Source organism: Nicotiana tomentosiformis, chromosome 10 (assembly GCF_000390325.3).
Source record: "Nicotiana tomentosiformis chromosome 10, ASM39032v3, whole genome shotgun sequence".
NCBI lineage: Eukaryota > Viridiplantae > Streptophyta > Magnoliopsida > Solanales > Solanaceae > Nicotiana > Nicotiana tomentosiformis.
Genome location: NC_090821.1, coordinates 54,468,573 through 54,492,509, shown reverse-complemented (window position 1 = coordinate 54,492,509; position 23,937 = coordinate 54,468,573). Strand labels below are relative to the sequence as shown.

The following is a 23,937-nucleotide window of genomic DNA, read 5'->3' as shown; positions in this document are numbered from 1 at the left end:
ACAAATTGCATTAGAAATTGAACCAGATCAAAAAAACAAACACTAAAGGTAGGGATTTGGTTGAAATAGCAAAGTAACAGGCAAATGGCGAGTCGAATTGTAGACCTTTCTCTTCAGATATTACTGAGCTAACTGATCAAGCCTGGGTGCTCTGATACCATGTTGAAGAGCTCAGCCATGGCAGGGAGAGAGAAGAGTTAGTGGAGAAGAAGCTCCATTCGTATATTGAGAAGCAATAACAGGAAAAAACGAAAGTCACTGTTTACAAGGCTAACGACCTACACTATTTATAACAACTAACCAACTAACTCACTCAACTACCACTACAAATTATAACTATATTAATTTAAGTACTGGACCCCGCACTTATTCTTTCTATAAAGATCCAATCAAAAGTCATATTTGCATGGTAGTCGCTTATTTGTTCCTTTTTGAAATATATAAAAATACAGTAAATTATTATAGTAGAAATTAAAACCAACTAAAAAAAAATCATAGCCAGTTAAAATAATGACAGGTCTTTATCAAGCTAGCGTTTGGCCATAGATTCCCAAATTTATTCTGAAAAATCTGATTTAGGTGAAGTTTGGTTTGAAGATGAAAATATGTTTGGACATCAGTTTTCAAAACATATTCCCCAAATTTATTTTGGAAAAACATGAAACATGACTTATACCCACAAGTTCTAAAAACTATCACAAATATCCAGCAGTACCATTATCAATAACATTCATTATATTATCGCAAACCATAGTCCTGAACATAAATAAATTTGATACAAAATTATCATTTTTATTAAGAATTACATGATACACTATCAGGTGACCGAGAAAACGAAGCAACATTGTTACAAAATAATAAATGGTGGACTCTTTTATAAAATACAAAAGTTTGGGGTAATTTTTTTTAAAATGTAATAGTGATATTTTGGCTCAAAACCACCTATTGAACTGATATTGGGATTTGAAATTTTGCATGTGTTTGCCAAATAAAATTCAAATTTATTTTGGCAAAAACGGATCCCAAATAAGCAATTTGAATTGAGATATTTCAGATATTATTTCAGTTTGGGACCCCGAATTGAGAGAGAGAGAGAGAGAGAAACTTCGAATCTACGTAAAGTTGGAAGTATTATATAGAATAGTACTCTCCAAGTCTCAAGTCCGTAGCCGATGGAAAGTGCAATCCCTTTCCGACAAACAGCAAATACTTTTTTCTTTTCCCCCTGGTTTGGCCCATTACTTTATCATCTTAATATAATCAAGTCATTATTTTATTATCATTATTGCTATAGAGTACCCATTAATTACCTCAGTTGCCATCTACTCTGCAATTTACAATGGACACATTTATCCAGATGGGATCTAGAATTATAGGTCTTTATATATGAATAGTAGCATATATTAATCAAATATGTGTCCACTAAATAAATAAAATTTACAATCATTTGAAACTTTATCGATACCATTTTTAAAATAAATTTTTGTTATGCATGATATAAAATATTTTTTAACAACTTTCAAACATTCTTTTGTTTGTTTAAACTATGCCTTGCAAAAAAGATTTGCGAAAATTGTTTTGCAAAAACTAAAAGCAAGGTCAATTTGGATTATAAATTATTATTGCAACATTCTTTTTTAAAAGTGCGGTGCCTGATCGCTAATTCAGATTACTTTAGGGGTACTTTTCGTAATCCTTTTAAAAAGAGTAAAGATTATGTTATGAAAAGAAAGTGTTTGAACATCAGAGAACCGAAAAAGCAATAATTATCCACTATATATATCTGACAAACCAAATTATTTTCGTTCTCTCTTTTTTTCTCATGCTTTTCAGGTGAGAGATCTAGCGACCGGAAAATAAATGTCGACTGTTACTATAGAGCCTCTCGTCGGTCATAGTCTACGGCGAAGCCCAAAACTTTATTTAAATCCAAAAATAACCCCTCATTTTTCTCTAAATTACTCTCGGAAGCCGCTCTCCGGTAACGTGACTTTGAGATTCCGGCCTCGCCGGATAACGTTCGCTCTCCGAGCTAGCTCCACCGACGCTGCCGTCATTGAGACATCGGAACAGTCCGACGTCGTTTTAACAGAGACTTTCTCGGTGAAACGACCGGAAAGGGTAAAATACCTGTATTAGATATTTTCTTTTTCGTGTGTATGTGTATTATTAAGTTAGAGATTCGCCGATTTCTATATGGCGTGCTCTACTTTTATCTTGGCTCTAATTATTGTGTTTGAAAATTCATTGAATCAATAGAAATGAGACGTTTTGTAGGAATTAAGGAGTGTTTGGAGCTAATTGAATTGAGTTTTCGCGGTTTGCCGCCAATTCTGTGAAAAAATTCCTCTTTGTTAAGTTAACAATTAAAAAAAAACAATCCCTTTATTAAGTTCACGGAGTAGTTCAACTTATTTAGAACAGAATTGTTTGAATTATTATCAAGGTAAAAATTGTATAAATCTCTGCATAACTGAGAGGTGTATTGTCTCCGTCATTGCTTCCTGAATATCATCCTATCTTTGGACAAGTGAGAGAAGCAACTATTCACATTTATGTTCGCTCAAGAGGAAGAAAAAGAAGGAGAATAGAAGAAGATAAATTGATCAAGCTTACAAAAACGAGAGAGAATAATTGGAAATTTGAAATCTTCATTCTTAGGTCTGTAGTTTTCCGTTTATGTGGCCCTATTTTATTTTGGTCTAGTCTAGAAAGAATGACCTCTTTTTAAAATTGGAAGCAATTTAACTTAAACTTCCAATTTTACTCTTAAGTTTTATAATTACACAAATATTGTGGTATGTTTAAAACCATAAGATCCATAGGTATTCATTTTTTTCTTAAATTCCGTGCTTAGTCAAATAGGTCCACATAAATTGAAATTGGAGGGAGTAATATATTTGACGCTCCTCTGTTTTCTTTGTTAAATATTTGTGCTTTGTGTAAGTGTCATTTGTTTTACCGATAGTGAAGTAGAGAAAGATTAAGAGCTGCTGAGGTGTTGATTGGCTTATTGCAGGCTGAAGGAAAGATAGCCATCAGATTAGATAAGGGGAAAGACGAAGAGAATTGGCACCTCTCCGTGGGATGTAGCGTTCCAGGGAAATGGATTCTTCATTGGGGGGTCCATTATGCTGGTGATGCTGGCAGGTTAGTCTGGTTTGATAATGGAAGTTCTGCTATTTTTTGTGCTTTGGAGGTAGAAATAACTAAGGTGTAATTTTCTTACATTATCTTTTATAGGAAGGATTTAAATTTAATGTCAAGTTTTAGTCTTTTGCTGTGGCGGAGCAAGGATTTTATATAAGGGGATTCAAAAATGTCTCATGTGGGAATTGAACCTGTGATCAAAAGTAATTTTTGAAACCCCTGTGCCACTTTACTAAAATTTTCCTCATATCATCAAGGGGATTCAACAACTTATATACAACCAAAAAGAACTAGTTTTTACCTTATTTCAATAGTATAATTTTTCAGCGAAGGAGATTCAATTGAACCCCCTTTCTCCAAGCTAGCTCCGCCAATGGTCTTTCGGATGGGGATGGTCTGATCTTTTAGTTTTGATTTAGAGATTTATACCTCATGAACTTGTGCTTCAATAGTTGTTGAATACCTAACGACGCTGGATACATTGTTTCTAAATTTTGCATTTTTTATCCGGCAGTGAATGGGATCAACCTCCTCCAGAGATGCGGCCCTCGGGTTCGATCGCCATAAAGGTGTCTAGTACTCTTTCTCGTGGAAGTTTGCTCGTTCTTGTTTTGTTAATATTTCTTCTCTGAATGTGGATATAATCACTTTAATTTTCAATTTCCGCGAAGGTGTTCGTCTACCTTTTTCCTACATTTCTCATATCTTTTCTTTAAATGGGAATTTCATTACTGTTACAGGATTACGCAATTGAAACTCCTTTGAAAGGGTCATCCACGATTTTGGAAGGAGAAAAGTTTCAGGAAGTGAAGATTGACATAAGGTCTACGTGGTCTATTGCAGCTATAAATTTTGTGTTGAAGGTGGACTTCTACGCTTAGATGTTTAGGCTTTCTTCTTTACGTATTATGCTGCTTAGGACACATTCAACAAGAACCATCTTCATGTATACTGCATTACTGCTCCTCTGATAGCTTTGGTGTTCACTTTTTTGGTTGTGATGGTGCTTTTTTGCCGTTTTATTTTGATGATACAGGATGAGGAAACTGGAGTTTGGTATCAGCACAGAGGGCGGGACTTCAAGATTCCTCTTATTGACTACCTTGAAGATGATGCTAATATTGTTGGAGTTAAAAAGGGATCAGGCATATGGCCAGGTTGTTTAGGATACTTTTTGTCGTGAAATGTACAAATACGTTCATTCTTCTATCGTCTGCCCTTATACGCAATCTATTTCATGTTAGCCTGGCTGATTTCCTCCGAAGGAAAAACAACTCAAATATGTCGAAACCTATCTTTTCTAACAATGAAAATTATTTACCTAGGTTAAACAAGGATTATATCTGTTTATGATATATGATGCATTACTGTTATGAATTTCTATTTTTCCTCAATTTAGTATTACAATAGGTTTTTTTTTTGATAAGTTCATAGAAATTAATTATCAATCCATTATTGTGCTTAGCTGAAATATTAGCAGAGACAGAAAGACCCTCTATGTCTATGTCTTGTTTGAGTAATGTTGTGTCTTTCCAAATTCAAGTTGTAAAAGTTCAGTAGCTCTTTTTTTTATTGCAGGACCGCTAGGGCAGCTGTCGAACATCCTCCTTAAGCCAGAAGCAGCTCCCTCAAAAGGGGAAGCAAGCAGCAATGATGGGTCTAGTGTGAAAAGCAAGCGTCTTGAAGGGTTCTATGAAGTGCATACCATAGTAAAAGAGACTCTTGTTGATAACACTGTTAGTGTCTCTGTTAAGCACTGTCCAGAGACTAAAAAGAATATCTTGTATATAGATACCGACTTACCTGGAAATGTAGTTCTTCACTGGGGAGTCTGCAAAGATGATGCTAAAACATGGGAACTTCCTACAATGCCATATCCAGCGGAAACAGTAGTGTTCAAGAATAAGGCACTGAGGACTTTGCTGCAGGTACTTATTTTTCGATTAACGAACTTTCCATTTCTACCTTAGTTGTGTAGTTCAATTGAGACTAGCAAGAGTACAAGCCTCTAATCTTATCCAATGAAAATGCTGTTCTTTTAACCTCTAATGTTATCTAATTTAATCTGTTTCTTACCAACAAGTCATTGAATTCTACAACCAGGTTTCTCCGACCTGGTATTGTAGATTAGTGACCAAAACCTGGTACTGTAGCTTTGTTACCATGGTAATCTCCAATCCTGGATTTTTCAAAGTCCTTTAAGCCTGGAATCTTCATTTATACTCCCCTCCATCCAAGTTAACGGTCTTAGTTTCCCGGTGTGATTATTTTAGAAAGGAGTGGAACATGTGAATTGCTTAGTATTTGTGTTTCACTGTATTAAAGCCTTTTTTTAGAGGAAAACTGGACACAATTTGGGACGGTCCACAAAAGGGGAGTAAGATTAATTTTTTTGGGATAGAGGGAGTACTAAATTTTCTTCCTTTTTTCTTCTTTCCATTGGTCATATGTTTATTCCTTGGCCGGATCTACCGCTTTTAATACTTGAGAAGCCTCAGAAAATGGAAATCATTGCCCTCCCTACACGTTCTGCTTGATAGTGGCTCAATAGTTCTGGATATTGCAAATGTGTAAGGTTGTGCGTTTGTAATAGCTAGTATGTGTTCATACAGATAAACTAATCTTTCTCTTCTTCTTTAATGAATGAAAGGATGCAATAACCTTTTCTATTTTAAGATTTTAATCTGCTGGTCCAATTTTACCTTTGTTGTGTGGTTCAATTGAGTCTAGCAAGGATACGAGCATTTTCATATTAACATTTTATCCAATGAAAGTGCCGTGTGAATCGTTCTAAAGGAATCAGTCTAAGACTGATGTAATTTTGTAAGCACTATTTTAGTGCTGGTATATTAAAAAAAGTACTTATAGAAACAAAATATGAACTTGCCATGTGAATCTGTTCCTGACCAGTAAGTCGTTGGATTCCACCAGCCAGATTCTCTAACCTGGTATTTTGGATTATTGACTATCGTAACATCCAATCAAGGATTCTGTGAAGTGCTTAATTCTTGGAATCTTCATTGATACCTGGGCAAATAAGGTCACTTCTGTCATCAAGCTCTTAAAAGTTTGCAATCTTTTCCCCCTTCAACAACTACAGTATTTTAGATTCGCCCTGAATCTCCAACATGATGGAAGGGTCCTATATGGTGTGTCTAGCATTCTTCTCAAATACTAGTTTCTAGCATTCTTCTCAAATACTAGTTTATCTCCCGGCACGGATTTATGCAGAGTGCTACTATTACTTAGAATCGATCCATATTCAGAAACAAAATTGCCATGCAATAGTTGTGGGTCTCTTTTTCTCTATTATCATCTCATTCACTTTTCTTTGAAAAATGTGTCTCACTGACCAGAAAGAACTAGTAACCTTTTGTTCCTAAGACCAGCCATTCTTTGCTTATTGATGATATATGCTCTCATGACAGAGAAAAGAGGGAGGCAATGGTTCTTCCGGACTGTTTACTTTGGACGGAGGACTTTCCGGATTTGTCTTTGTGGTGAAGCTGGATGAAAATACATGGTTGAATTGTAAGGGAAACGACTTTTATATACCTTTGTCAGGTGGCATATATCAGTCTAGCACAAAGCATTTGGAGGAGACAAAACAAGATGAAGAGTCAAATTCTTCAGAGATACTCAACCGTGCTCCGGAGGAGAAACAAGCAGGCTCTGTGTTTACTGATGAAATAATAAAGGAGATAAGGAATTTGGTGACTGACATTTCCTCTGAAAAGAGTCGGAAGACAAAAAGCAAGGAAACACAAGAAAACATTCTTCAAGAAATTGAGAAGCTTGCCGCGGAAGCTTATAGTATATTCAGAAGTTCAATCCCAACAATTCCAGAAAATGTTGTTTCTGAAGCTGAAGTTTCACAACCTGATGTCAAAGTATCTTCAGGTACTGGTTCAGGATTTGAAATTTTGTGCCAAGGTTTCAATTGGGAATCTCATAAATCTGGAAGATGGTACGTGGAGCTACATGAAAAAGCTACAGAGTTATCTTCACTTGGATTCAGTGTCATCTGGTTACCTCCACCAACTGACTCGGTGTCACCCGAAGGCTACATGCCTAGGGATTTATATAACTTAAATTCCAGGTATTATAATAAAAATTTTCTTCACTTCCATTTTTGGTCAAATTTAAAACGTAAGTCATGGATATCCCTTCTAGATTTATGAGATGAAATTCTAAGTATCTCCTACAAGTTCTAGTATTTTTTTCCATTTATAATTTAAAGTAGGAGATACGCCAAACATTAAGAAGGGCAATCTATTGTTAGGGTTATTATGGATGAGAACTCAATTTCTCTTGGCTATTAGCCTCTTTATTTGAAGTTAAACTGGGGGATATGCCAATAATTAAGAAGGGGCACATTGCTCTTACTACGTCATTCCTTTTTCCCAGCAGAAGATCAGACATATCTCTCATTTTCTACTCGCTTGTTATGACTAAACATGCAAAATAACGCAGTAAGAATATCTGTTTTGTTATCTAGATTTCTGGTTCTGCTTTCTGTCTTTCTCTGGTTCAAGTAGGCTATTCCTTAGTACAGAATTAGCATCTTATTTTATCCTTCATTTTGAACAATGATTAGATAGTTCCTACCAGGTCAAATGAGACTTAAATGAAGCATACTTATTGCTCCCTCGGTTTGTGTTCTTATTTTTATTTATCATCTTGACTTGTTTAGGGTATCTCAACTTTTGCATTGTTTTTCTGTATCTTTGTCAGATATGGTAGTTTTGATGAATTGAAAGTTACTGTAAAGAAATTCCATGAAGTGGGCATCAAGGTTCTCGGTGATGTTGTCTTAAATCATAGATGTGCAAGTGAACGTAACCAAAATGGTATATGGAATATCTTTGGTGGTCGTTTAAATTGGGATGATCGTGCAGTTGTTGCTGATGATCCACATTTCCAGGTGTGTGCTTTTCTTAGATTTTGCCTTGCTGTTGTACTAGCAAAGGAAACTTTTGCGGTGATGCTTGTCCTTCACTGGAAGATTATAAATAATCACAAATTCAGAGAGGGCGCAAAGTAGCAAACTCAAATGTTTGAGAATGTGCCTGTCCACCATTTAATGAATAGTATACCCATCATTATTTTGTTATTTGAAATAAATTGCAGTGAAATATTAGTTCAGAGAAAAAATTTACATTAAAATATTTGATATGTCAAAACAAGTAAGGTTTTTTGAAGTGCTGTTAAAGTTGGAAAAATGAAAGGTCTAAATGTTTCCATGTATGGGTTTTGCTAACGATTGTCCCGACTAATGATATATATGAGTTTTGCTATAGATGGTGTGTGTGCGGAGCTACACTTTGCTATACTCATTTGATTTTCATTCTTGCTTTCAAATTGACTAGGTTACTCTTTAGAATATCTATTAATCGCCAACGAAATGTTCTGCAACTCCTCTACTATGGTTTAGCAAAGAATAGTTCAGACATTGTGGCTATCAGGACATTATTGCTTCCCTTACCCTATGATATACTGACGTGTTTTTACAAGATCTGCTGAATCAGATGTCTAAACTACCTTTTATTTCTACAGGGAAGGGGTAACAAAAGTAGTGGAGATAACTTCCATGCTGCTCCTAACATTGATCATTCCCAGGAATTTGTGAGAAAGGATATCAAGGAATGGTTACACTGGCTGAGGTTTAATTCTCATAGCTTTTGACCTATACCATTGTTCTTCTTTCCCCCCTTTTATTTTCATCTGAACACCTTTTGATCGTCAAAGCAAGAGAATGTCATCCTTGTACTTGTATGCCTGGGATTTTAGTGACCTAGCTATTTAACAATAATTATGCATTGGCAATGTCGAAGTAAATTTGATGTCTGTCAATCAGGATTAAAATTTGTTGACACTACATATCAAAATACAAAGCACTTAATTAAGAGAAAGAGATTCGTCTCTGATTCTGTACATATGTTCGATTACTTATCAAGAAAAAAAAAATTCTGCAATGTCTCTATGTCAAGCACATTAGGAACAGTTGCCAACATAATATAAATATCTGGTGGTTCAGACAGGACTTCTGGGTTTCGGAAGATTGATGCATTCTGTGTCAAGAATAGGAAAGAGACGGTAGATGGAAATTGAGTAGTGCTTAAAGAGAAGACCTGAAATGTACTGCTATCACTCTGGAAGACATCAGATGTCAATTTTTCTCTAAATTTTAACACAATCTCAAAGAAAGCAGTCGATAATTGAAGGCAGTTAAAATTGAAATTGTGGTTGGCCAAAGGACTAGAATACTTGATCCACACTAATGCTTTGATTCAAAATGTGAAAAAAGTAAATGAGGTGCAAACAATATCCTTTACGACATTCAGAAACAAATAATTTCGATTGATAGTTGTAGATTCAACAGCTGCTTCCTGTGCTGCACTGTCCATTTTTGTGAACAGATAATCAGTATCAGTAGCTCTTTACTTTATTCACTTGCATATAGCAGCAGGATTAGTATCTCATCCATGACCACAGGATGTTGTCATTTTATCCCGTCCGCTCCTTTGGTAATAACTGTCTTTGTCTCTTTGATTGCACCCGCTCATGAAGAAGACTGAAATACCAAGTGGAGTTGCCCAACTGTTAAACTGTGTAAGAAGTGGGTATTTCTCCATCTGTTTCTTGGGTATTTCTGCCTCATTGTATGAAGATGCTGTTTTCTTGCATAGGATACAATATAATTGTCTCTGTTTTACTTTCTTCCAATGTCTTACCCAAGAATGTTCCAACTTCAAAGGTCACCTTGTAACAAATTTTTATGACTGCACTGATTTGCCAGGGAGGAAATTGGTTATGATGGGTGGAGGCTTGATTTTGTTCGTGGGTTCTGGGGTGGTTATGTGAAGGATTACTTGGACTCAACTGAGCCTTACTTTGCTGTGGGCGAGTATTGGGATTCACTCAGTTATACTTATGGAGAGATGGATCACAATCAAGATGCGCATCGGCAGAGAATTGTTGACTGGATCAATGCTACTAATGGAACTGCAGGAGCATTTGACGTGACAACAAAGGGAATTCTTCATTCTGTAAGTTTCTCAAACTTTGCTCCTGGCACAGTGGATACAAGTACTTGGCCAGCAGTACTTGTTATAATAATAAAAAAGAAAGAGAAGTGGTTGGAAATCACTTTTTCCTGGTGTTAACAGCATTTCCTTTCAACTTCTATGTAATTAGGCAATTGAGAGATGTGAATACTGGCGATTATCGGATCAGAAGGGAAAACCTCCTGGTGTTGTTGGGTGGTGGCCATCTCGTGCTGTTACCTTTATAGAGAATCATGATACTGGTTCTACACAGGTAAATATGCTTTTAGTGTCTATATTTACTGGTGTATTTTCTAGAGGACTAAAGTGGAATTTCATTGTTGAATGTGGTTATAAACTTATTACGTTTCCTAATCTTAAGTTGTAGTGGAACTTACTATTATTATGTTGGAATTTGACATATGTTAAACTATTTTTTTTTTTTGAATTTTGGAATTGTGTTATATTCATAGTTCCAATTTACTTGTTTTAGTAGTATTGGCTCACATTGTATGTTGTTTATTTTTTAGTTAGAATTGATAGATTAGTTTTGTCAAACATTTGAATAATGTTATGACATTATATTTATAAATATTAATTTATTTTATCAAACATGAATTCCATGATGTTCTTACAAAACATATATTTTTAGTTTTTGTAAGTATCTAAACTATATATTATTAATTTTAAAAATATATATAAATTATTTTTACAATATTGGTTATAAATATATGATTACTAATTAATGTATATTCACAAAAAAGATATACATCTTAAATACCAAATATTATATCATTTATACGTATAAAAATTTATAGGCATATATTTATTATATTAACTTTTAAGTTTTGATAATTATTTCATTTAAAATTTAATCTAACTATGTAATTACACTTGTGCAACCAAACAGTAAACTTGTAATTACACTGTAATTACACTATGACAAACAAACAGGTCATCGTAATTACACAACTATGTAATTACTAGGTTGTGTAATTACTACCATAGTAATTACACCAATTCCAATTACCTGGTGGCTTTCCAAACATACCCTAAAAGTCTTCGGTACTTTTTTGGTACTAGATCATCTCTCTTAGGTTCCATTTGGACTCATCAATAAAGTCCATGCGTTTGAGCTCAAATTTTTGTTTGCCTGTATGAATTAATGGGATAATAGTAAATCTAATAATTGTTTTTTTTGAAATGGATTTTGTCTCATTTAAGTATCACTCCAAACTTTCCATTGATGTTCTTCAAAATCTTTCTTTACATTTTCACCAGTGCTTAGAGTTTGTTAGTTGCAAATCTGGAATTTTTCACGAGCCGGTGCATTAAATAATCCAAATGGAGTCCTTATCGTTATTATTTGTTGTTATCTTTTATTCTTTTGGGTAACATAACCTTATTTTAGTTCCATATTTTTCTTTCTCATTCTGAATCTCTAGTCCAATGCGTAGGGCTTGTCTCATGATCTCCTCAATGGGCTTGTAATTTTTTGTTCGCTAGATGGTTGGATAATACCGAGTAAGCATAAGATCTGACTTGCTTTTCATCGTTAACTTTTTTTTGGGCCTTTTCCTTGAAGGGTCATTGGAGATTTCCTGGTGGGAAGGAGATGCAAGGTTATGCCTATATCCTGACTCACCCTGGAACCCCGTCAGTCTTCTTTGATCACATTTTCTCTGGTTATCGATCTGAAATAGGAACTCTTATGTCACTCAGAAAGCGGAATAAGATCAACTGTCGGAGTATGGTAAGTCTCAAAAACCATGTTGACTGATGCAGGTTCATTTGACTTCTGAGGTTAATTTCAGCCTAATCTGAAAATTTATGGTTGATCGATTTTGAATGAATAGGGGAAGGAGAGAAGAGGATAACAAACATTCTATATTTCTTCAGTTAACATATGGCCTCTCCATTTCCTTATTTTCTGTTCTGACAAATCAACATGAAGCCAACTCTTTTTTAGAATTGCCTAGTTATGATACAGTGAAAAGGACCTCTAGAAAGAACTAACAAATAAATATTACATGCTTGCAATACATGAACCTTGGTTGTTCAATCTTGGGAAGTATCAGGTGATAAGATCATCGTAAGGTGAAGCATTATATTTCTATTAAAAAGTATGTCAGAATGGTATTTTGTATGAATTCAACACATATATTCAAATTGTTAACAACAGTGGAACTGGTATTTGCTAGTCAGCTGCAATAATTTCCGTTTCTGACCCTGGTATAGTTATGAAGGTGGGGATTAGGTTTTTTTTAATGCTGAGGTGTTTTATAGTTAGTAATTCAAATACTTAAAATACTCTGAAACAAGCTTTGTTATTTTAAAATTCTGTTCCTATGGGCCTTATCAAGATATCTTTTCGTAATGTGGATGCAAAACCAATCCTATTCCCAACATGCTAAGCCGTCTGTCTGAATCAGGTGAAAATAACTAAGGCCGAAAGGGATGTTTATGCAGCAGTTGTTGATGATAAGCTGGCTGTTAAAATAGGACCAGGCCACTATGAGCCTCCAAGTGGGGATCAGAGATGGTCGTTGGCTGCTGAGGGTAACAATTACAAGGTTTGGGAATCTTCATAAGAAAAATCACTCTCTTACGCTGTGTCAAAGGACTAGAAACTATTCGGACATGTTTGAGGTTAATGTTGCACCAATTTGTCTGCCAAGTGAGTGGAGATGGAAGGAACTAATGTCATCAAAATGTTGTACTGCAGCGGTATATTAGTTTTGCTGCAACTTAAGCCTGATATGGGTAGTTAATTTAAGTTGTTGGAGTAAAAATAGTTCTAAAAAGTACGAAGAGCAAGAGTTGTAGTTAATATTACTTATTAGATTTCGTGAAATCACGGACACTGTATACAGTCTGGTAAAAAATGTATATAGAACCACTACATTGTATTGCCTTCTTAGACGATAGAGGCTTTGTAGATGTAAGGACTTCTGTACAACTAGTAGCCATATTGGCATCAGGACAACATTATTTTTGTATAAATATTGGAATGTACCTATTGATAAATTGTACTTTATTTCTTTTACTGAATCAAGCTTGCCTTGCTCAGAATAGTAGTCTGGTAATGATGTAAATAATGGAGTTTCTGGCTCGGTCACTGAAGCTACTGCCTGTCATGATGATTCGGACAATAGTCCTAATTTGTAAAGATTTGAGTTCACTTGATGAGAATACTAAAGATTAGTGGCAAATTTGACCCAAAATAGGTTGATCCGGTCTAACCCACACGAGATCAACTTGTATTCAACCTGCACGTGACAAGAAGGGGTTGCTCAGATCGTCGGCACCCCTACCTATACAACCCCAGGGTCATGGGTTAAAGTTACAAAAGGAGCAATAACTCCAACAAAGAGGAATCAAAGGGAGGGGGGAATAAAAAAAAAAAAATGCTCCCGTAAAATATGGGTTAATATGAGTCAATTCATTTTTATCTTGTCATAATATGGAATCCTTTAAAATGTTTAAAGAAACGTGAAATCAACTCCCAAAAGCTCGAGATGTTCAATGTCGTTTAAACTAACTCGCTGGGTTTAATCTGCAAATGTTTTTATAAACATCTTGTATTATCTCTGTCAAAAATCGAGAAATTAGTTTTTCATTTCGATTTCAACTGAAAAGGGCAGCCCAGTGCACTAAGCTCTCGCTATGCGCGGGGTCCGGGGAAGGGCCGGACCACAAGATCGCCTTTTAAGTGAGTTTAGTTTATATACTATAACTGCAAACTGCAGACGCTTGAATACTTACAGGCATCTCAAATGTCGTCTTTAAGTTTTAAGTTTTCATTCTTGAGTCGAAATTATCATGAAGAGCAAGAGTTATTTTCTGTCGAAATCATGCTCTCTTCTTGATGAGCATGTTAGATGGCCATAAAATTGGTGCAGTGGTAGTGATTTAGAAGGAGAAAAAGAAATTCGGACTAGTTAAGTAGTAAAATGTGATTTGAACTCATATTATATCCGTTCTGGTTATAAAGAAGAAAATATTTAAAAACACTTAATATAGATTAATTTTCAAAAACATACGTTTAATTCGAAGTGTCTTTACTATCAGTTAAAAAAGTGTTCAAAATAGTGTAGAGATCTCATATATTTGACTTAGTTTCAGTTTGAATTGTGACTTATTGACTATATTTGTACGTAGATATATATAATATTCCAACAACGGAACTATAAATATAGTTCCAAACAATATCCTAGATCCGCTTTTGATGTTTCCTTGTTTGCTAACATCCCTTGACTTGTGTTTTTCCACCCAAAAAAAAATTCAAAAGTTAGTTAGGAAAACCGTTGGTTTCAACCTCAAATTAGTATTTGGTCATCCGTTGTTCCCGCTAAAAAAATGTCCCTATCTTTTCCTATGTTAGTGGTATATATGTGTTTACTATTATTGTATTACCAAGCTTTGGGAACTCACCTGTATTACAAATATCAACTACTACCAAAACTTGGGATTCCCCAAGCTGCAGGTGGTAGCAGAAATAAACTAACAAAAAAGTTATTCTGCTACCATAATAAAAACGAAAGTGAAAAAGAAGAAAAAAAAATGGCCTCATTTAGTTGTAATTCAGTTATTTTTCTCTTTTCCCTTTTATGTATTGCTTCTTTAATCCCAAACTTGCATGCCAATATTGCTGAATTTGACCCTTATTTGGAAAAGAAAGCTGAAGAAGCCCTCAAGTCTTCTCTTGCTGCTTACAATGAAAATCCTGAGGAACTCACTGATACTTTCAACAAAGAAGTTGGAGAGTAAGTATTTTTTATTTTCTTTTTTTGAACAAATGGTTTCTTTGTCTAAGGGTCTCTTGGTTTCTGGGTTGATCAAAAGCTTAATCATACCCCTAAAAGGGTTGCGCAGTGCATTAGCTCTCGCTATGCGCGTGTCCAGGGAAGGGTCGATCATACCCTTATCGTTAGCAAATCGTCTAGTATTTTTCCGTATGAAACTCCAATAAAGTATTACTGAGGTAATTTTAACCCATAATAAAAAGTACATGGGTAAATTTAGACCTCCCCCCTAGTATTTTGACATATGGAATCTGCTTAGACCACGTTGGAGCTCCATTAAAAGCAAGGGCAAATATGAGATGATTTGCTAACGACAAAGGTATGAATAGCCCCAAGCTGGAAGTATAATGGAGGATAAAATTAAGATATTTTGTATAATAGAGTGGTAAATCTTGGACATCTTCCCTTTTTTAATTAACATTAGTTATTGTCCAACATTGCAGAACAATTTTTAATGGCACAAGGAGGCATCTGAAGGAAGAAGATAAAGATGATAAGGATGACAATGATGGTTGCAAGGCATACAATCCAATTGACAAATGTTGGAGGTGTGACAAAAACTGGGCTAATAACAGGAAGGCATTAGCAGATTGTGCTAGGGGATTTGGCCATGGCACAACTGGTGGTAAAGACGGTAAATTCTACGTTGTCACCGATCCCTCGGATGACAACGTGGAAGAGCCAAATCCAGGAACCCTTCGCCACGCTGTCATCCAAGAAGAGCCGTTGTGGATTATCTTCGAGAAGTCGATGATAATCAGGTTGAAACAAGAACTGATGATCAACAATGATAAGACAATTGATGGCAGGGGAGTTTCTGTTCATGTTGCATATGGAGCAGGACTAACCATACAATTTGTGCACAATGTGATTGTCCACAACATTAGAGTTCATCACATTCTTTCTACCTCAGGTGGTATGATCAGAGATTCTATTGATCATATTGGTCTTAGGACAGTGAGTGATGGTGATGCTATTTCCATCTTTGGTGCCAACCGTATCTGGATCGATCATTGTACTTTAACTAAGGGTGCTGATGGCCTCATTGATGCAATCATGGCTTCCACTGCTATCACCATTTCTAACTGCAAATTCAATCATCATAACGACGTAAGTTTTTCTCTTCTCCTATTCTTAATAAGTCAGACACTTAGATAAGGTGTCTAAATAAAAAAAATTCAAAAAGATTAGGGGGGTTGTCGATGTGTATTTGGCCTAATAACTACAAATGATGATTCAGGTGATGCTTTTGGGAGCAAATGATGCCTTTCCTCAAGATAAAATCATGCAAGTTACAGTTGCATTCAATCGGTTCGGAAAGGGATGTATTCAGAGGATGCCAAGGTGCAGATGGGGATTCTTCCATGTTGTCAACAATGACTATGCTAAATGGGAAATGTATGCAATTGGTGGCACTGCTAATCCCACCATTATTAGCCAGGGTAACCGCTTCAAGGCTTCCAACAATCCAAACACTAAAGAGGTATGCTTAAAATTCTAATCAATTTTTTTTTATAACAATAGTGGTGTCTGTCGGTGATTTCACCGAGTATCTGCTAACTCCAATCAGTACATATACCAGATAGTATCTGCTTACCAAGGCTTAAGCATATGCGAATAAATCAACCTAACGTTTCTTGTCCAATCACATTTTGATATGTTCTATTAGATTGTAGCATAAGGCTAACATAAACAGTTTTTCAGTTAAAACAGTAGAGAGTCATCATTTCCCTTTTGGGGCTTATTGCATGTGAAATTTCTAACATTAAGTATGCTAAATGAAGGTGACAAACCGGAATGGCGCCCCAGAATCTCTGTGGAGAAACTGGCAATGGAGATCTGAGGGGGATTTGTTCTTGAACGGAGCCTACTTTAGAGAGTCTGGACCAGATATCAAGCATACTCCATTCACAGAACACACCAGCATCAAGTTTGAGCCTGCTAAATTTGTTGGCAGACTCACTCGCAAAGCTGGTGTAATCAAGTGCAAGATTGGAAAAGCATGCTAGCCAATGTTCTATATTTATGTACATAATATTAATATATAAACCATATGTACATTTCACTTTTTGGGGTTGACATGGAGCCGAAGATTTTTTTGGGGGGGTTCTTTTACAGTAAGAGAAGAAAGAAATGGCTGAGACATCTATCTGTTGTCTCGTTGTTTTCTCAGTTTTTTTCTACTGTTTTTCCTTTTTTGCTTTTTCCTGGCTGGTTTGCTCTATAGGGAAAAACAGTTGGGAGAGGGAAAAAAGGAAAAAAGTGGGTTCTGGTGAGAGATCAAGTTTATTTTTTGTAACAGAAAGTTTTGATTTATGATTTCTAATAAATGTAAATTTCCCTGTTTGAATTTCAATATAGGCTACATGTGTCCCCAAGAGTGAAATTTATTGTATCAACCTCTATGCTTTTACATAGTAATAAAGACATAATGCCGATATATTTATACTTCGTTTAAGAAAATATGGATTTCAAGAACAGATATATGCAGCAGAACCTATCAAATAGAAACTCTTCTCTGTCATTTTTCCATTCCATCAATGTACGTGTTCTCATGCAAAAATCAATCGTGTTATTTGTCACAGTTTTATATTCAAGACACAGATTTTCCATATCCTTATAGAAAATTGATCCAAAGTTTTCAATCGAACAAACACTTAAAACGAAGAACTATCAGAAAAGAAACAGAATATTGGATTAATTGATATATGGGCACAAAGTCAGACATAAGGAATTTCCTTACAAAGAACTATCTTCTTTTGAAGTTGTTTTTGTGAAGACATGTCCTAGCATTGTGCCCTTTCCCTAAGCACACACTGCAGCTATAAGTTCTCTTTGCCCGAGTAGCAGAACTATTGATTGTAGCAACAACTTTAGTCTCATTCTTCTTTTGGTTGCATGTCCTTCTATTATGGCCAGTTCTTCGACACTTGCTGCAATGATGGTTAATCTTGACCATCTTCTTCGGTACAATTAAGCTCGACTTTAAGCAGGTTCTTCTGTTATGACCCTTTGCTCCACATAGTCGACATCTATAACGTCTATCTGTATTGTCTCGAATTTCTGGACAGTAGTTACTCCTATGCCCTTCCTGTCCACAATTTCTACAGTAAAATTTCACTCCTGCAATTAGAAAAATCAGCTATTATCTTCATCTTGAAGAGAAACATGCTTTCATTTTACAATTCTCAAACAAAAAAGCATATCTAATTCAGTATAAACAGAAGACCTTAATGAGAGCACCACTTGATATTCAGGAAAATGTACCAAGACATTGGCTTTTCTGATAAGTGAAATAATAATGTGATCCATATTAAATCCAAAACACCACCCCCCCCCCCCCCCCCCCAAAAAAAAAAACCAAGCCCCCTACAGAAAATACCAATAAGATGTAGTGCTTGAATATCAAGAGCTATATGCAATATTTATGCCGCAATAGCCAAATGGTGAACTCAACTTTTTGCGACAGGTAAATGAAGGGAAACAAGAATAAAATCTTTCCATTGTTCAAGTGTTTAATGGTTTACAGTAATCATTTTCTGTAGTGTAATAGTTCAAGACCCTTAAAGAAACATTCAAGGGATGGCTTTTGACATCTGCAGCACAACTATGACATAATCAAAGAAGAAAGCAAAACCACCATAAATTTAAGTGTGACATAAGCAAATACTTTATAGACCTTTCATGGATATACTTCTCTTGCGACGGTTATCTAGATCACGGAAGTAATCTTTCATGGAATCGGAGGCACGTTTTCTAGCAGCAGGTGTTCCCTTTGCTTTCTGCATAACAAGTATCATGTCAAAGTAAAACTTTTAGGTTTGGCTGAAGCAATATTGAGAAAATATTCTCCCCTTTCTACCTCATCTATTCTAATCATTATGGAGATCTGCGATTTATGATAGATTTACATCATGATTGATAACTTTAAAAATCAGACAGACATGCTCTGCAGTAACTAACAATAAGTTAACAGAACTTGCAATGCTACTCGGCAAGAGGGCTGATGGAATATGAGCTTATGGATTAGAACGATATATATAAAGCGGCAAAATACACAAGTACCCAAATCCCTGAAAAATACACCAAATCCCTGTTACACACTTTCTGATGACAAATATCATTTTACACACTCAACATTTTCAGAATGCAACTAATACACACCATTTTTGACTCGCGTGTAACTAATACTTTATTTAATAAAGTTCCACGTGTTCAAATTTTATTTAATTTTTTTTATTGGGTTACAACCCCTTCTTCTCCATCTTCATCGTCTGAAATCACTCCCCCAATTTATGGTGTAGATAAAGGACATGGCATTGAAAACATCAGGAGCATATAAGCAAGGTACTCCATGTACAACTCTGCCGCCGACGACTCTATGGAAGAATGGAACTACGGAAGCCAAAACGACATGTTGAACTCGACGTCGTTGGATAAATTCCGGTGGTCGCACAAGAGAACAGGGAGTTCGAGTTCCAGCTCGACTGCGGGGAGGAAGGAACTGGATGCGAGGGAAAGGGGTATCGAGCGGGGAAGTTACGCCGGTGTCGGCGTGGCGAGTGACCGGCGAGTTAAACCGGTGGTGTTCTTTGAAGAAAGCGAGCCTAAAGAGTGGGTGGGTCAGGTTGAGCCGGTCGTGTTTTTGATTAAATTCCTCCTCGATTTGGTTTTACATCTGTAATTTTTACTCGAATGGGAGCAAAGATTTCAAAAAGTTGTCTTATAGCTTAATGAGCAGGTTGTCTACATTTTTTAAACCTGCTCTATAATGGTGTTGCAGGTATGAGTTTGAAGAAGATGAGGGCATATTTGTAATTTTATATTTTATATTTTTATTTTTTAAGTTAATGACACATGTCATAATCTTATTGGTGTGTGATATTACCGATCTTTGAAAAAATTGGTCTAAGAAAAAAGTTGAGTGTGTAAGGTGATATGCGTCGTCAAAAAATGTGTAACAAGAATTTGGTGTATAGTTCAGGTGCCTACTTATGTATTTTGCCTATATCAAGCTAAAGTTACACATAGGTTGAAGTCAATCAATTAGTCGGATATGAAGTTGACAAAGTCAAACCTTAATAGCAGCTACTCTTTGAGCATGAAGCGTAGGATCGCCATGGATAATCTTCATCCTCTTACTAAATAGTCCAGTCTTGGCATTTAAGCTCTGCAATCATCCAACTAAACAAAAAAGATTATATTCAAGAATTGGCGAATCCCTCTGAAGTTTAAGCTTTTGCATAGGGATCCAAAGAATCATCCAAATGACATTGTCCATGCAATAATGGTGAAATAGAAACATCAAAATAAGGAAACCAAGTGACAATAGTTTGATTGAAGAATTACACCTATCGGAGAGGACAAGTGGGTTGCTGACAGAAAAATGAATACTAACTTTTAATGATCTGCTGATCTTCAAATTGACTTCTGTATTTGGAGATTGGTAGACACGCTTAGTTTTCCTCTTCGCGTCAAGCTTTATGTCTAAGTTGTCCACTTCATCGTCTTCCTTTACTTTTAAAGGGGAACTGAAAAAGATCATGTAGGCTTCTTATAGAGCAACGTTAACTAAATTTGCAAAGAAGTATTGCTATGCTTAAGCCAAATGTGGCAAGACAAACATGTACCATGGTACATATTGAGTGGCACACTGATGAAAACTTGATTATAGAGCAAATTTATGCGTTGGATGTAACAATATTACAGCGAGAACACATGACTTTGAAAAACCGGAATCTGATTGAAACATGAGGCAGGAAATATTTACCTTGATCGAGCTTTCTCCCAAGGCCTTTCATCAATAGACTCTTCCCAAATGACACAATCTCCACCGCACTGATGACAAGTCATCATACCCTGCCGTACATGAAAACTTCTATTAAGAACATATATAGCTTTTGTATATATGAGCATCACATCGATATTCCAACTGACATATCAAGTGTATATTTAGGTAAGTTTAGAGCTCACTCCCACCGGTCCCAAATATTAGTCACTTATGCAAATGGAATTTGTTTCAAAATATTTGACGCTTTAGAAAAGAAAGAAGTCATTTATTACTTTCTTTTTTTGCGAACCTACCCTTACTGTTCCCATTAGTGGGGTGTTAATCAAGTGAGATGTTTAAGTTAAACAAATAGAGTACATTTTTACGATTAAGACTATTAAATTTCTTTCTTAAGGGGTGGAGGTAATAGCACACATCAGCCAGAAAAGAAGTTACCTTTCCATTACACAATGAACAATCTAAACTGGATCTCTCTATTCCACATTCAATACATGGAGTGTAGCCCCTTCCCCTGCAGCTCGGGCAAGGCAATTCTCTTATATATTGGCCATTTGGGCCAAACCATGATCTTGGACTCGACGCACTAGAAACAACCTTCCTGGAAAATGAATAAAAAAAAAGTCATAGGAATGCAGATAGAAGATCGATAGTTAACTTATTCAATAGATAATTATGAGTAAATACGCGAAAAAGGGGTTTCTTATCATGAGGAAGGGGTATAGAATTTATGCTTCAATTATCAAAATAACCAGTCTATGCAGATTTCAATGACTATAGCAGCAACAAAACATAGCCCATGAACTAATGCAAGCAATTAAATAGAAACAGAAGAAAAAGAAGAAGCTAAAACCTTGGCTGCAAATCAGCAGCAAGTCCAAAGAGCTCCTCTGAAGGGTCATGCATAACCTGTTAATAGAACATGTGAAATGTAAGCCCTCTTATCATACAGTATTTCAAGAAACAAAAGGTTAATTTCACTTAAAGTCATTTAACTTTATCCACTATACAGTTAAAGTCACAAATATCGCATTAAAAGTAATTGAACCTTATTCACTATAACTGTTAAACTTTTCACATTGTAACAATAATGTCACAATTATATTTTGATGGTGCATTTACTTGGAAGGGTAGCATTGGAGCAACGGTAAAGTTGTCTCCGCGTGATCTGTATATCACGGGTTCGAGTCGTGAAAGCAGTCACTAGTGCTTGCATTAGAGCAGACTTTCTACATTATACCCTTTGGGATACGGTCCTTCCCCGGACCTACGTGAATGCCGGAAGGCTTGTGCATCATGCTACCCATTATCCACTATAACAATTAAGTCACTCAATTTTACCCGTTGCTTTTAAAGGAGAACCAGAAGAACAACAATGAACTCAAAGCTAATGAAGGAGATCCGCAACTTGAACAAGGTACACGGGATCTTTCCTACCCTTTCTATTTCGATAAGCCACTAGTGTACTTCACCACAAGTAAAGTTAATAAATTTTACCACTATAGTTTAGTTACTATACTTTCATAGTCGGTGAAGCTCAAGCTCAGTTGCTTAAATGTGACAAAAAATAATTGTGTGACTTTAACGGTATACTGGGTAAGAAACAGCACATTTCATCTCATTTCACTGCCATAGGTTTGTATATGTCTATGTAAAAACAGAAGAGACTAAAAAAAAATAATAGTACCTGATTTTGTTTGATGGGTTTGACAGAATCATCATCAGTAAAAGAAGAGAAGATTGGAAAATAAAGGAAGTTAAGTTTTGTCTTAGAAGGAGACAAAATCCAGTAGTGCAAGTTCTTGTTACAGTATCTCCACTGAGGCAACATTACCCGAAATGATGAACATAATGCTGGTGACATTCTTGCTATAGTTCATGGAAAAACAACGATAGATTTCCTTGAATTGAAAGAGCAGAGAGTTGTGATTTTTTAGGAGGTATATATGTGGATGCAAAGTAGACAGCAATATTCCATTGATTTATCCTCTGCTTTTGGTCTTAAATGTTTTGGATAATGGGCTCCATACTTTCCTATCTACGGCTCATATTATTCCACCACGTTGCATGACAATCCAATCCAACGGTTGACAAAATATACAATGAGGAAAAGTTTTGGATAATAGGATAGAAAAAATGACAAATTGGTTTAAACTAGTTTCTCATTTATGATGCTGAATAGTTTTAAAATATCAAATAGTAAACAAATTGTGTTTGTTAGATTTAACGGGACCCGTGGGGAAAAAAAAAAAGATTTAATGAGAAACACTAGAAAAACTTGGTCGAATCCGATAAACTACAATATCAAAAATTGCACCGAAATGGATAAAAAGTAGCAGGGGGATTGCACCTAAAAAAAGATGCATCGAACTCTAAAAATATAACACACGAAATAAAAAATAATAATAAAATTATACCTATGGTATAAATAGAATTATATTTAAGGTGAATATTTATATTTTATAGAAATTCTAGGGTTTGTTATTTGGTGGTTAAGCCACTTTTTCCCTATAAATATAAGAGTTATTTTCCATTGTAATCCATCCCAAATCAATAAGAATTTTGTATCTCTACTTTTATCTGCAATACTTCTATATTTTGTTAAAAAGATAAACCCTAAGTCTAACACAAACCGAAAAATAGGTCATAAGGCGAGAATTGTCCAATAATATACAAAGAGACTTTCGCATGGCCAAACTCGACACCCTTGCATGTTTTAAATTTGCTAATTAAAGCGTGAATAAATATTTGTAAGCCTAACATCCAGTAAACTAAAAGTTGGGACTTAACATGTATTTTCGTCATTTAACTCAAGGGAGATTATGTTAGCCCACAAGCAAGTTAGTACAAAAATTAGTTAATTCATAAAATATTATCAATATTAGTCAATTAGCTATTTGATTGTCAAATTTTTGCTTTCTGGGAAGGATAAATATGTACGTAGGCCCTATCCCTACCCGGGGAGGTAGAGAATTCGAAGTAGAAGATGAATATGAAAAAAGATGATATGTGTATCACACTGTGTATCATTTATGTATCATATCTGTATCATATTTATATCAAATGTGTATGATATGTATATCCATGTAAAACTCTGTGCGAGATACATGTGTGGTACATGTTTGATACATGTGTCGCAGAATTTTTT

General features: G+C 35.5%; 3 protein-coding genes across 5 annotated transcripts; 2 read left to right on the top strand and 1 right to left on the bottom strand.

Moving 5' to 3' along the window:
- Positions 1–1,796: 1,796 nt before the first annotated feature.
- Positions 1,797–13,247, top strand: LOC104094913 (alpha-amylase 3, chloroplastic). Of its 2 annotated transcripts, none has more exons than XM_009600936.3 (13): positions 1,797–2,121; positions 3,020–3,150; positions 3,665–3,719; positions 3,891–4,013; positions 4,187–4,307; positions 4,729–5,078; positions 6,579–7,249; positions 7,885–8,074; positions 8,707–8,813; positions 9,950–10,199; positions 10,348–10,470; positions 11,782–11,949; positions 12,629–13,247. In XM_009600936.3, exons 1-13 carry the CDS (start codon positions 1,861–1,863, stop codon positions 12,785–12,787), a joined length of 2,709 nt encoding a protein of 902 aa, XP_009599231.1. In that variant the 5' UTR covers positions 1,797–1,860; the 3' UTR covers positions 12,788–13,247. The 2 variants fall into 2 exon arrangements, with proteins under 2 accessions (XP_009599231.1, XP_009599230.1); XM_009600935.3 differs by having other exon boundaries at positions 3,662–3,719.
- Positions 13,248–14,599: 1,352 nt separating this feature from the next.
- LOC104094914 (pectate lyase-like) lies at positions 14,600–17,357 on the top strand. Its single transcript, XM_009600937.4, has 4 exons — positions 14,600–14,962; positions 15,445–16,111; positions 16,242–16,484; positions 16,786–17,357. Exons 1-4 carry the CDS (start codon positions 14,760–14,762, stop codon positions 17,008–17,010), a joined length of 1,338 nt encoding a protein of 445 aa, XP_009599232.1. The 5' UTR covers positions 14,600–14,759; the 3' UTR covers positions 17,011–17,357.
- Positions 17,358–17,677: 320 nt separating this feature from the next.
- LOC104094915 (uncharacterized) lies at positions 17,678–22,759 on the bottom strand. 2 transcript variants are annotated; one of them, XM_009600938.3, is made up of 8 exons: positions 22,477–22,759; positions 21,643–21,698; positions 21,228–21,390; positions 20,772–20,860; positions 20,400–20,532; positions 20,079–20,171; positions 18,681–18,783; positions 17,678–18,124 (listed from the first exon to the last, which is right to left on the bottom strand). In XM_009600938.3, exons 1-8 carry the CDS (start codon positions 22,651–22,653, stop codon positions 17,751–17,753), a joined length of 1,188 nt encoding a protein of 395 aa, XP_009599233.1. In that variant the 5' UTR covers positions 22,654–22,759; the 3' UTR covers positions 17,678–17,750. The 2 variants fall into 2 exon arrangements, with proteins under 2 accessions (XP_009599233.1, XP_018625865.1); XM_018770349.3 differs by having other exon boundaries at positions 17,993–18,124; positions 18,642–18,783.
- Positions 22,760–23,937: the final 1,178 nt, after the last annotated feature.

What these genes read in the sequence shown, in the direction of transcription:
- LOC104094915 (XM_009600938.3), bottom strand. Translation starts at nt 22,653, where the DNA reads ATGTCACCAGCATTATGTTCATCATTTCGGGTAATGTTGCCTCAGTGG. An exon ending in GTTCATTGTGTAATGGAAAG is followed by an intron (nt 20,861 to 21,227) that starts GTAACTTCTTTT and finishes CATGTACGGCAG; the next exon opens with GGTATGATGACTTGTCATCA. An exon ending in AGATCAGCAGATCATTAAAA is followed by an intron (nt 20,172 to 20,399) that starts GTTAGTATTCAT and finishes GGATGATTGCAG; the next exon opens with AGCTTAAATGCCAAGACTGG.
- LOC104094914 (XM_009600937.4), top strand. Translation starts at nt 14,760, where the DNA reads ATGGCCTCATTTAGTTGTAATTCAGTTATTTTTCTCTTTTCCCTTTTA. An exon ending in TTCAACAAAGAAGTTGGAGA is followed by an intron (nt 14,963 to 15,444) that starts GTAAGTATTTTT and finishes CCAACATTGCAG; the next exon opens with AACAATTTTTAATGGCACAA. An exon ending in ACAATCCAAACACTAAAGAG is followed by an intron (nt 16,485 to 16,785) that starts GTATGCTTAAAA and finishes TGCTAAATGAAG; the next exon opens with GTGACAAACCGGAATGGCGC.
- LOC104094913 (XM_009600935.3), top strand. Translation starts at nt 1,861, where the DNA reads ATGTCGACTGTTACTATAGAGCCTCTCGTCGGTCATAGTCTACGGCGA. An exon ending in CTATAAATTTTGTGTTGAAG is followed by an intron (nt 4,014 to 4,186) that starts GTGGACTTCTAC and finishes TTGATGATACAG; the next exon opens with GATGAGGAAACTGGAGTTTG. An exon ending in CTGATGATCCACATTTCCAG is followed by an intron (nt 8,075 to 8,706) that starts GTGTGTGCTTTT and finishes TTATTTCTACAG; the next exon opens with GGAAGGGGTAACAAAAGTAG.